Below are 13969 nucleotides of genomic sequence, written 5' to 3'. Positions count from 1 at the left end.
ACTTGTATGACACTTTGGCCAATGTATATTTGTGCGTGTTGAAATTTTATAAATTTATGGTTTAAGCTTATTAATTTTAATTGAGTTTATCACTGTTTCTCGATCCTTAAAATGGATTAATGCTATTGAGATTTTTAAAACTATCACTCTTCTCATAACGTCACAATCCTAGGTGCATGATCATCTAAAAACCAAAAGTAGAAAGAGCAATGAAGAGTGTTATTTTTCTTTTACCTTGCTTTTAACAATATTTTGATATATTTTGAGAACTGCACACATACACACACATATATATTTCCATGATTTTATTTTGAAGTTGTAACTAGAGAAAATAAATTACAAACATGTTTATAGTTTAATTAGAATCATGATTTGGATATACATATCCAAGGAAGCAAGTTTGGTAAAGGTATTGTATTAGCTACATAATGATTATCACTTTGAAGTTTTGATCATTTATAGAGGACATTTCAGGCTTCGAATGAAGTTGTGAATCATTAAATTTGAAAGCATATATCATGAGATATGATTTTGTCAGATAAAGTTAAAAATCTGGATAATTTTTCCGGAGGTAGCTGAACAGCTGAGAAACGAAAATTTCTTAATATGTATTGGTTATCATCTAAAGTCAAAGTTTATTCTTCCTTTAAATAGGACTTCCTAAGCTTGATTAAATCATCTCTATAATTTTTTCTTGAATTAGTTATTATTTTTACAAGTTAATGGAGGAATCTGGAAAAATGCACTAATTAAAATAAATTGCATTTTTTAGCTTCTGGTATTCAATACTTGAAGATCATAAAAATGTAAAGTGATCCTTATAACATATTTATTTAACATAACTACATAACCAAAGATTCAAACTTGAGATTGAGGATAAGTTAATTTAATTCTATCAACCAATTGAACTTGATAGTCCAAAAATACCCTTATAAAAATTTATTAAGAATGAGCCAATTGAAGATCATAAAAGTGTAAAGTGATCCTTATAACATATTTATTTAATATAGCTACATAATCAAGGATTCAAACTTAAGATTGAGGATAAGTTAATTTAATTCTATCAACCAATTGAACTTGGTAATCCAAAAATATCCTTATAAAAATTTAAGAACGAGCCAATTGGGCCTGATCTGGACTCAATTTCACACCAGACAAAAAAATAACTTTGGTATTAACTTTTCTTCTTTTTTACCAAAAAAAATTGATTCTTAAAAATAATAACTAGCTTTAAGATATTTCAACATAAATTACCTAAAATTTTGGATCCTACGTTAATTTCCCCTACATTCTGTGAGTTTTGGCATTCTCACTCGCAGACAGAACAAAATCTAAAATACCCACACAGGACACCGGAACCTAGAAATTAAAATGAAGAAAGTAAACTGTGCGAGTGAGCATGCGTGCTTGTGCGTGTAAGAACGACCATGACTTCTCATGATTCCTGTAGAATGCTGAAGTGAATTACTATGTCAAGAGCACTATTGGAATAGATAAGACGTTCATATATTTCTACAACGGTTATTGTAGTTTCATACCACCATTTATCTATTTTCAACTAAAACGTAGATCAATAGCTTATAAGATGCCACATCAAATGACAACTAAAAGTCTCTAACAAAGATAGTTGAAGTTTAAAAATGACTTATTAAACTGAGTATCGGAAATTTTAATTGTCATCCGGCGACTGGTGTGGCATTTTATTGGCCGATTTATTCTAGTTGAAAATAAAGGGTAAAACGTGTTTAACTCATACTTTCAATTCTTGACCATAAAAAGTTACAGGGAGTGTCGAAGGGTCACAACAGTTACAGTTCCTATGGCAGCAAGACACTTCAGTAAACAAGCAATTGCTAAAGTCTAGAGACATGTTTTAAAGTCTCATCCTCTAAGAATATCCGTGGTTAATGTCTCTTTGGTCTGGTCTCTAACCAAATGTGACATATTGTACAGTTAAATCTAAATATTGTCCCAAGAATGCTAAAGTGTGATAATCAAATTACTTGTCTCAATAATGCCTACAAACCGTTTCCTTCCGCAGTTGCAGCATGAAGAAGTCCATCTGGGGTGGCAGCTGGATCCAGGTCCCAGCACCTTTCTGGCAAATGGCTTCCTTTTCCCTTGACGAACCACGACGGCACTTGGTGCGAGAAGCGCAACATTTCTCTTCTCGGTATCCATCTAATGGCGTTTTTGTCAGGATTCCTCTGATATACTGTTTTGAATCCATCTAACTTTACAAGGGGAGTCACACAAACCCCAAACTCCTCAGAATATTCATCAAGAACCTCCACCATTTCATACTGATGCCTCACTTCATCTGGGGTGCCTCTGTTCCAGTCTGGCGACCAATTTCGGTAAACAGCCCAAATATCTCCTATTCTAGGATATATACGAACACAACCACCTCGACCAGCCTTCTCACGGCTAAGAGCATGAGAAAAAATGTTAACATGCTCAACAATATCAGAGCTCCAGGCCCTAAAATTTCCACAAGATTTAGTAAAACCTGAATCTAGCCAATTCACTGAGCCAAACTCACTATCAGTTTTGGAGCTTAAGTAACTAATATGAATCTTAAATGGATTGGTAGAAATGACCTCCCGGATGATACAATACAATCGAGGCATTCCGTCCTCCTCATCATACAAGGCCCATATTTGCTTTGGCTTGAAGCATTCCTCTGACCTGTCTTTATCAAAGTCATGAAAATCAGAATCTGGGACAGTGATTGAGACTGGACCGCTTTTCCTATGCTCTAGTTGATGACCAGAAAAATTTAGACTTGGCCGTCCATATGTGTCTTTTTTGTCTTGAATGACTTCAGCTTTTGCTTTTTCTTTCTCCTTAACTGCAGCAGCCGTTTCAGATTTCAACTTCATCTCTTCCAGTTTTTTTCTAATTTCTCTTCTGGCCTTCTCAATTAATGCTTTTCTAGTGTCAAACACCAATTCCATGGAAGACTGTTTGGACTGAACTTCACTTGTACTGGAAAGCTTAGGGCAATGCCCAATGCTTTCATTTTTATTGGCCAATCTTGATTCTGGAGCAACTTTCAAGTCATTATCCTCAATGTTATTTCTGCAGCCGGCTTCCGCAACAACTTTCCTTCTCTTGTCAGGCTTACTGGGATTAACTTCCTGCGGATCATAACAAGAATGTGATAAATCTGGATTTATATTGAGAACAGTCTCTCCCACATGGTGACTCCTATCGACTTCTGATCTAATTCTTGGTCTCCCTCGCTTCGCATGTCCATTGGCCTGATATACTGAACCAGCAGCAGGTAATGAAGTTGGTCCGTTTTGATTGACATGTCTTGCTGAGCTCCACTGAAATGAAACATTTGGAACATACTCGTATCCATGTCCAGAATGATATCCAGTGACTCCATTTCCATTAAAATAAGGAGCGCTAGTAGGGACATACGTAACTCCATCAATCGAATGGCTTCCATAACTATTACTCAGTGTACAAGACCAAGGACCATATGGGAAGGAACCATTTGCAGGGGGTGCCCCAGTTTCAACAGCAATGAAAGTACCACGACAGTTTTTGCATGAAAGTCTCTTATTCACATATTTGCGTAGATACTCATACTGAACTTTACACGAAGTGCAAATTGTCCAGAAAGTGTCAAGCCTACCATGGGAGGTTGAATAATTGGAACATTTATTATAAGTATAACCTGTAGCTCCTGTAGCATGGACTGAAGACAAATTTGTCTGATTAACCCCAGCAGATAGTTGTGCATTTCTCTTGAGATCATAAGAACTGCGCTTAGCATTATCTGACAACCATGTCCACGCTTCGGATACAAGCTTAAATGCTCCATCAGCTCCTACACATTTGTTCTTATCTGGGTGGAGCAACACAGCCATCTTCCTGTACTGTTTCTTGATGCTATCTTCATCAGCTGAAGGTTTTAATCCGAGAATTGAATAATAATCTCTTTCAGCATTATTTTCAATCTCAGAAGCAACGTAAACTTCAAATGTTGCCACCATTTGAGCTATACCCTCCATTCCTGGACATAGGGTTTTAGCTTTCAATGCATAATTTTTTGCACCAGCAAAGTCTCTCTGAGCAAATCGCTGCTCAGCAATTTCTATTGCTTTATGAGCCTCCTCCTCTTTGCTTGCTTCCATGAAGGAACCCAAGTCACTTCAGATCTGAACTTCTGAAACAAAAGCCTATGACCCACCCAGCTTGTTTATCAATGTGAAAGACTCCATTCTCTCATCTAACTTCGTTTCAATGTCTACTAACTGTTTCGTGGAAGAAAGAAGAGACGATTTTAGTTTCAAGGATCATAAGATTTTAATCTAAGATCCATGTGCAACTATAAAGCATTGATACTTCGACAATGCAGCTATATGGAGTTCAAAATGCATCGAGCATGTGTGTCAAAAACCACACAGCACATCAAATTGTAATCAAACACTATAATTTTGTTGGGTCATATTCTTGTCAGACTGTCAGTATTGGTTCTTATTAGAATGTACAAAAAATTCAAATTTCTCAACAAAACAAACAGTAAGCTAACGTGTACTAATAATTTTGGATCGAATTATTCAACGTCAACTCAGGACTAATGCTTTGTAAGGTTTCTTAGAAACAAGGTACAGTTTAGATACTCTTATTGAAGTTTTACAAATCAAAACAACATAAATCATAAATCATGAACATATTGTACTCCAATCTTCTTACTTTCCTTCAGTTTCATTGATAATTAATGCAAAACCTTGTATTTCTCAGTCTTGGCCAGAACCTACACTTGTCCAACGTCAAACTCAATATACCATTTCGAACCTTAAATCCACTCCCAAAAGGGAGGACGCACCAAACTCTCAATCGGAAACCAAATTCAGCTAAATTAGATAAAAACACATAATTTTGCACTAAGATCGAAATTCTAAGAAAAAGACGCAAAATTTATGCTCAGATTATCCCAAAAAAAAAAAAGGCACAAATATAATAAAAATTAGCACAGATTATAATTCTCCAAAAAAGGGGGGGAAAACTCACCGAGATCGGTGCTGGTAATGGGCTTGAGGAAAAGCCAGATCGCCACGTGTACTTGGAAGCTCGAGCGAAATTGACCCGAGCTAACAGCGAATCTCACTGCGCTAAAAAATTTCGAAACACAAGCCAATTTTTGTGGGGCGAACTGAAATATTCAAAATGGTAAAGGTACGGGAAAAATATTTTGAAGCTGAGATTTCAAGGATTTGAAATTCGAGCTCGGAAGTGGATCCGAATCGTGCGGAGTGGCGGCGATGAACAGGAGCTTCCGTCGTGAACAGCCGATCAGAAATGGAAGAATGAAAAATAGGATTTATTATTATTAAAAATAGAAAATGATAATTTTATGAGCAAGCACACCAGTTATTACAATTAATACTCGATGCTCGGAATAAGGCTAACGTGCACCGCTGGTGCGTCAGCATCCTATTTAGTATTTAGTATATTTAATTTTTGCTCCGTCGCCCCCCCCCCTCGTTAGTTTTGTTTACATTTTTTTTTTTTTTGTGGAAGTTAGAAACAATCGATATGTAAATTTCATGACTAACCTTCCATTACTTGATTGGATTGGCCTTTGGTTTTTGCTTTTTAATAGTTTTATACTCTTTCAGACACATTCTTTATTGAATGAAATATCCGATTTTCACTCGAAAAAATTTTTAAAATTTTTGTCTTCACCAAAATAGTTCAATGTAGCTTTTTTTTTTTTTTTGGAGGATGACATTTGAATATCTTATAAAAGAATAATTAGGACTTTAATTTCTAATTTTGAAAATTATTAATATAATATATTATACTCCCCAGTCCTTTTAAAAGAAATTAATTGTCTTTAATATAAGACACTGGTTGTGGTATTAATTACATTTTTAAATATTACTTTTATTTAAATTTATTGACTGTAAGATCAAATTATTAATACAAGGAATCCAAATGTCATTGTTTCTCTATGTTTTTTTTTTTTAATAACGTGAATAATGTAATCCAAAGCTAGCGAAATCTTGTGTTGAAGAACAATTAAGTTGTGAAATTATCTTATGCACACATTTCATTATTTTTCACTAAAGTAATGAAAAGCCACTTTTTCTGTATGCTTTTTTTATAACCTGAATACATGTAATTAATTGGAGCTTAGGAAGATCACGAGTTGAAGAACAATTGGTAATGAAATTATTTTATGCACTCAATCATGGGTTAGGTTTTTTTCATAGATACATGCACTTAGGATGAGTTTGGAATTATTTTGAAGTGGAGTCAAAATCAAGTTCTGGCAAAAGTAATCTGAAGACTGGTTTTGTTAAATAAATCATGTTTTTTTTAATAAAACTAAAACATGTTTTAGTCTTTCTCAGTATGTTTCTAAATATGCACTTACAAACATATACTATTCCATCAACAAAAATTGATTCAATTGATGGAGATTCAATTCATATTTCATAAAAGACATGTTTAGTTTTTATTATTGATGTGAAAATTTTATTGATATATGATTTAAAACTTATAATGAATTATGTTAAATTTGAAATGTATATGTATAGGGCGGGAAATAATGGTTTAGAATCATTTTGCACCAAGTAATAGTAATACTTTCTCTTTTTGTCAAGCACTAAATTGAGGAATTGAATTATATGAGACTTTATATATCTAAATTGAGGAATTGAATCATATGAGACTTTACAATATCTTCGTACAAAAGTTGTTCGTAGTCACTTCGATCAATTTTAGCATAATCATGCTTTATATAATTAACATTTGTTTTAGAGTTATATAGTAAATTAACTTTTAAACTATATAAACATTTGAGACCTTAAACTCATTTTTAAGATAATATTTCTTTTCAACATTTCAAAACAATTCAATATTGACCTACCATAAACAAATATTAACTTTAACTATTAGTTAACAAAAAAAATTACAAACAATAACACAGAAATTATCTTTAACAACATTTCTAAATCTTTTTTTTTTGTAATTTTTTGGATCATTATTTGTAATTTTGAGACTACTTAATTTAATTTTTGTGATCATTTTTTATAATTTTTAAAGTCTTTTTCATAATTTTATAGTCAATTTATAGTCAAAATTAACTTTTATTAACCGTAAAAGTGATATTATACCTTTTTTCAAAAATTGAAACAAAACATTGTACTAAAATTAAATTTAAAGCCTCAAGCACACATAGACCTATAGTTTAAGGTGAAACTAAGACTTTAGTTTATAGTGATATCAATCTAATATGCCATTGGTTATGCTAGCTTTTATCCTGCAAATTTTAAGTGAGTGATCATGAAGTAGTTTAACTCTTATGGTGGGAAACTTTTATATGAATATCATTATTACTTCCTTCGTTTAAAAAAATAAAACATTTTTTTATAGAATCTCACTTTTCAATAAAGTAGTTACTTATTTTTAAATTAACCCTATCTTTTCATATTTACCCGTATTTAATAAAGTGTTTTATCCTATAATAAATATAAAGTAATTTATTCAATAGAGATATTTTAAAAAAAATACAATAATTATACCTTGAAAGATTAAAAATGCTTTATATTTTTTAATATTTAATTTCTGAAAAAATATAATATATTTTTTAATTGTGGGAAGTTATGTTTGCAATCATTATATATTTTTATATTTAGTTATACTGCAACTCTTTGCACTGCATGACGGCAACACCAAGAAGAGAAGTCTCAAACCAGAAGATTCACCACGCCTTTGAATTTTGTTTGAATGAGTCGTGCATATGTTTTACTCCTTTAAATTTGTCTAAATGATCAAGTCTGTTAAGTTTAATTTCTATTAATTTAATATGTTAAACTTACTTTAATTATTAATTTAATTCTTATTATTTAAAAAAGATGTTACATTGTTAAAATTCGCTGACTTGGATAGTAGAATATTGATAGTAACTTTGTATATTAATGAAAAGGGATATAATTATTTAGGTAAAAAAAACAGACTTTAAAATTTTTAAAAACAAGAAACACATTGTAAGTGAATATATTGATAAAAATTAAACTCATTTAAAGGTTAATTTGCTCTTATTTAGCTACATATATACGTCAAATTATTAATATATTTTTCACATTAAATTATTTTGAGAGTCTATTTGTGTTTTAAAACTTAAAGAAAAAAAATACTCCCTCCATTCAAAAATGTAAGACATTTTTAATCGAATCTAACCTCCTAATAAAGTAGTTACTTACTTTCAAACTAATCATATCTTTTTATATTTATCCTTATTAAACACCCTATAATAAATATAAAGTCAATATTAATAGGGGCACTTTTGAAAAATAATAATGATTACATCTCAAAAAACTAAAAATACCTTACATTTTTAAACATCCAACTCCTCAAAAAATACTTTATATTTTTGAACGATGGAGTATAGAATTGTAGTAATTTAAATTTTTTTTGGCTGGGGTTGTAGTAATTTGAAATAAGTGAATTGAAATGCAGAAATACAAGAATATTTTAAATTCTTATATTTGTTATGACCTTGATTAAATGATATTTTTTTTATGAGCAAGACTTTTGTACATAACTTTACATGCTTAATATACTTTTATTCAATTATGTCAAAATAAGTAAATTTTAATATATTAATAATATAAATAATAAGAATTTATTACAGAATAAATAATCTATAAATGATACACATATATTGGTTTAATTAAAAATAAATATATTAAATATATAAAGCTAAATATATAAGTTTTTTTTTTTTGGTTACTTATAGGTGTTCTTTGACTGAAAGCAATTTTATTTAAGGTATTGTAAGGCATTAAATATGTGTAACTCTTCTTATATTGATTCAAATCTTGATTTACTGTATTACGAGGGATATACATTTCTATTAAACCCACTTTGTTGGTTAATGAAATGGTATATTTGTCATATACAAGATTATTTTATGATAAGAAACGTACACGCAAAGAAAGGTACTATGACATAAATAACATAATTTGTTGTCCAGGCTTTAAAAAAACAAAAAACAGAAGGAGAGGAAAAGTACGATGTGTGTTTTAAATTAAAGAATAATAATTTAATAACACAAAAAGGAAAAAAAAAAAAAAACAGAGAGAGATAGAGACAAGAACTCTCAAATGTCTCTCACTTTGTTTTAAGCCCAACAAGTAAAAAGGGCAACAGACCCAATATCCGTTGCTTAAAATTTAGGGCACTCCTCCTGCCCTTTCTTATTCGAGGGGCAAGGTATGAGAAATAGGAAATTACTTTTATTTAAAATATTAATTATTTTTTCTGGAGTATTCGTATTTAATGTACCTTTTTTTCATACGAAATTTAAAAATAAAGTAAATTAAATGCATGCAGTATTTCAGGAAAAATAAACTATCACACAAAATTGACATGATTATTGCAAGCAAAAAAACTTGTACAATTAGGAGAGTAATAATATATTAACATTCATACCGCGTTATAATTTATTCTAGAAGGACTATAAGGTATAAGGAGTGATTTTAAAAATCTAGATAAATTATACAAATTAAATTATTAATTTTTATAATTATAAAAAGGAAAAATAAATTATGAAAAAACAAAGTATATAACTTTTTCCTTGCACATGCTTTTATAATTAATATATCTTCTTTGAGGAACACCAGTTCACTTATTTTTCTTCAGGTCTTTTTGGTAAAGCACCTAGTGTTTATTTTTTTAATTTTTGGATAAAAGGCTAATGCATTAATAAAAAAAATAGAATTACAACAAAGATAATCAAAGAATTACAACAAAGACAATAAGACAGATATACCCAAGACAAATTAAAGACTTATAACCTATAACAAGATAGTTATCTAAAAGCATGATATCTTTTATATAACAGGTAAAGAGGCTTAGTGACTACAAAGAACATGACAGAAGAGCACGCATAAAACAATAAAACAAGAGAAACCATTCCGTGGATGAAAATAGAGCCAATAATTTGGACCAAGTTTGATGGCTAGCTCGAATTCACCTGGAAAATTTTAGGGTCAAACTTAGGAAAAAAAATAATTTTTTTATATTCAAGGCTATTTAGGCTAACTCAAATAGGCTCGAAAAAATTTTGTCCAAATCCGATCAGGTTAGGCTTGGCCCAAATACCCGAATACAAAATATATATGCTTTAAAAACATATAAAATATAACAAATATTAATTAATTTTGTTAGTTTTGGGCCATTTTATACTAAAATATCATATATTTGTGTCCTAGATATCATTTAAGTATCCAAAAGATATATATATTTATATTTTTATAAAATAAAATAATTAATTGTAAAGTAAAAAATAATTAAAAATAATTTTAAAAATAAAATTTAGATATTCGGGCCACCTAAAACCTGAAAGAATTCGAGCTGGGTTTGGCTATTCAGGCTTTTCAAGAAATTGAGTATATTTAAGTTCGAGCTTATTTGGGCTGAGTTTGAACCTGCCTAAATTCCCACCTCTAGATGCAAATATATCTTTATTCTTACCAAGGAAAAACCAAGAAGCAATGCCATAAAACATATATGGCTCGTTTGATTGGACTCCTTGCATCCGCATTTCCCCCATTCACAATAGTTGGTTGGTGTAAGGTAATGTAATGAGGATTACATTATGTAAAAAGAATTACCTTAAATGTTGTCATGAGAATTACATTATTAGACCTATGTAATGCCTATTCCCACGACCTTTTACCCCAACACCCTCCTCATTCACCCATACCCACCACCCTCTCCTTTTGACTGCACACGTTCACCATATTTGCTAGCATCCCATCGCACCGTCACTATCATCGGTGTCAAGCTCGTCAACCTCCCTCCATCTTCTATGATCCCTGGTGCTTGATCTTATCAATGGAAGCCTTTGTCTTGGACAACCAACCACCATGAGATTGAACATTGGGCACCATTTTTCTAGGTTCTATATTCATTCCTCTTCTATGCTTCTTATTCCATCCTCCTTCCTTGCTTTTTGATGGAAGCCTTTGCCTTGGATGCCAGCCATATCACCTTCCTCTTCTATGCTTATTATTTTCTAAAGTCTAAATCTAGAAGGAAGAGGAAGATGATGACGGGGTGAGTTTGTGAAATTTGTATCAGGGTAAGATTGTGTAATTTGCACCTAGGAGAAGGAAAAAGAACGATAGGGAGTATTGGAATTTCCTTATTTGCCTAAGGATATTATGGTCTTTTAATATCAAATTGTACTTTATTAAATGTAAAAAAATTATATTTTCTTAAAGCCATACTAAACAAACATCATATAATCACCATTACATTACATTCCATTCCCACTCATTCTATGAACCAAATAGGCCAATAATGTTCAATTGTGCATGAAATTGAATAGAAAAGGGAATACAAATTTAAAGAAGAAGATAATCAACCTTTTAATGCCTTAAATTTGCTTTACTTATTAATTTGGTTCTTCAAGATTAATTTTTATCAATTTCATCTTTTAAGTTTACTTCAGTTATTGATTTAATCCTTATTGTTTAAACAAGAGATAACACTGTTAAAATCTGCTAACATGGATTATGGAATATTGATGACAACCATGTATATTAATAAAAAAGTATAATTATGTGGGTACAAATTTTAAAAAATAAAAGATCAAAACACAACATAAGTGGTTATATTAATAAAAATTAAATTAATTTGAAAGCTAATTTGTTCTCATTTAGTTACATATATATGCCAAATTATCAAAATTCTTTACACATTAGACTACTTTTAGAGTAAATTTGTATTTTAAAATTTAAAGGACTAACATGATAATTTAAGAAAACATAAGGGACTAAATTGATAAAAATCTAAATTTGAAAGACTAAATTAATAATTGACACAAATTTGAGGGACTAAAAGTTTGATTATCCTTTAATAAAATCAACATCACTATGTGTGTGTGTGTGTATCAACAGGGACAAATCTAAAAGTTAACACAAGAAACCTAAAACAAACAAAGAAATTAGAGAGCAATCAATCATCATTCACCTCCTGCCCTAAAGTAAGGTGGGGAATGATTAAAGATGTAAAAAAGGCTTTCCATCAAATGAGCTTCCTTAGCAACGTAACAAGCATGACTTATGGCATCTCTAAAGACAAAGTTAATAGATAAAGACCACACTCCCTAAGTAGAAAATTACAAACATTTTGAATAATTTCATGACATGGATGATTTTCATGGTGACTCCTATTGATGAGGTTGATGGCTTCCACACTATCTAAATAGACCTCGGTATCTTTGAACCTATTGGACCAGCAAAGTTTTAGTGCTTTAAAAATAGCCAAGACTTCAGCAATGGTAGATGGATAGCTCTCAAGTTTTCAATAAAACCCATTAACCACTTTCCTTTATCATTAGTGATGCATCCTCCACATATAGCTATACCGTCAAGCTTAACAGACCCATCAACATCAAGTTTGATAAAGCCTTGTGAGGGCTTATGCTAGATATTAGCTAGCTTGTGACTTCTCAATAACTATAGGGTGTTAGATCTAATCAACCATGGTAGCTTCCTTGTGAGAGTGAAAACAAAACAAAGTGTTTATCAAGAACAATAAATTATCAAGCATGCTAGAGATGCTAAGTCTCAATTGATGACAAAAGGTTCCCAAGCTCCCTTACCATATTTTACCCAGATGACAAAGGGCCCCTTTTTTTAAGTTGCTAATTGGGCCTGACTATTTAGTTACTTAGCCCATATGAGGTCATGGCTTTTGGCAAGAGACATTTCAAATTTAGCCTAAACAATGCCCCCCGTGTGTAACCTCCTCCTATATCTACTCAATATAGGAGAAGATTATGGTGTTACCACTGCCTCATATTAATCATAATAATCAAATTTCATTTCAAAAGCTTCGGCCGAAGACTTAATTTGTAAAATCATTCAATTCACAATACAATTAGAGAAATATACAGTGAAAGCAAATCATACACTCTTTTAATATGTAAACACATAACCCACTAGCATTCCTATCCTAATGGCATGCATTTCATCAAAAATAAAATTGAGAAATGGTCTATGCATCGCAGTGTGTAGTACGTGTGTCGTGGCATGTGGCACAGAACCACACACTCACCCTTTCTGTGCCATGCTCCATGGCATGTGTCACCATGTGCCGTGGCATGATTGTTTAATTTTTTATTGTCATTTTGACAGCAAAAATGATGAACTTCCAACATGTGCTATTTTCACATAAGACATCTGATTGGAGTGATTCAAGTGCCCATACGTAGCTTAACTCATAAGCTAACTAATGAGATAAGTTTGGACATGATCTAATAGTCCGATCAAAATTTGGCCAGCTAACTACAAAAAGTTACTTTTTCTAAAAAATTTACACACCCAAGCACTTAAATCGATCCCTTTCTCTCATTAGACCTCACTAGGCCTTGAACCAAGTCCAAAAGGATCTAATACCTTTGATTGACCATAATTAATCACAATCATGCTCATATATCAAAATTTGACTCTTCTACAACTAATTTCCACAATTCACTAACTTTACACACTTTGCCATTTATTGGCATAATCTAGGCCACTTGGCTATTTCTCATTATATTCAAACATATTCATAAACCATTTTATCATAATATACTCAAATCATAGCCTATTTATTTATTTCAACACATATACACACAATCAGGCTAGATTTCACAAAATCCTAGTTCAATTCATGCATGAAACCCTATGGCAACTCAATCACACTACTATAAACAATCTCAGTTTAGTTCATTACACAAACTCTGAGTACACAGCTTTATAACTCAAACTGATCTAGACTCTCTTTCATTGCCTTGGTCACTTCCTAATCCTGTAAACATGTAACCATGAAGGTGAGATAAAATCTCAGTAACAGAATAACTCACTCCTATTGACTATCACATGTAACAATATGGAAGTAAGCATAGTATATCATTAAAACCTCATCAAATAGCATTTATATCACATAT

At 31.4% G+C, this 13969-nt stretch overlaps 1 protein-coding gene across 1 annotated transcript; it reads right to left on the bottom strand.

Annotated features, from left to right (window-relative positions):
- Positions 1-1735: 1735 nt before the first annotated feature.
- On the bottom strand, positions 1736-5347 carry LOC129319072 (uncharacterized). The gene is made up of 2 exons (XM_054964105.1): positions 5029-5347; positions 1736-4268 (listed from the first exon to the last, which is right to left on the bottom strand). The coding sequence occupies exon 2, from the start codon at positions 4146-4148 to the stop codon at positions 2019-2021; it is 2130 nt and encodes a 709-aa protein (XP_054820080.1). The 5' UTR covers positions 4149-4268; positions 5029-5347; the 3' UTR covers positions 1736-2018.
- Between the last annotated feature and the right edge of the window lie 8622 nt (positions 5348-13969).

The sequence above is a fragment of the Prosopis cineraria genome, unplaced genomic scaffold (assembly GCF_029017545.1).
Source record: "Prosopis cineraria cultivar Desert tree isolate PC_DT_omini unplaced genomic scaffold, ASM2901754v1 PC8, whole genome shotgun sequence".
Classification (NCBI taxonomy): domain Eukaryota; kingdom Viridiplantae; phylum Streptophyta; class Magnoliopsida; order Fabales; family Fabaceae; genus Prosopis; species Prosopis cineraria.
Note: the sequence above shows the minus strand (reverse complement) of the source record. Positions and strands in the feature narration are given on the sequence as shown.

Coding starts and splice junctions, on each gene's coding strand:
- LOC129319072 (XM_054964105.1), bottom strand. CDS start 4,148: ATGGAAGCAAGCAAAGAGGAGGAGGCTCATAAAGCAATAGAAATTGCT.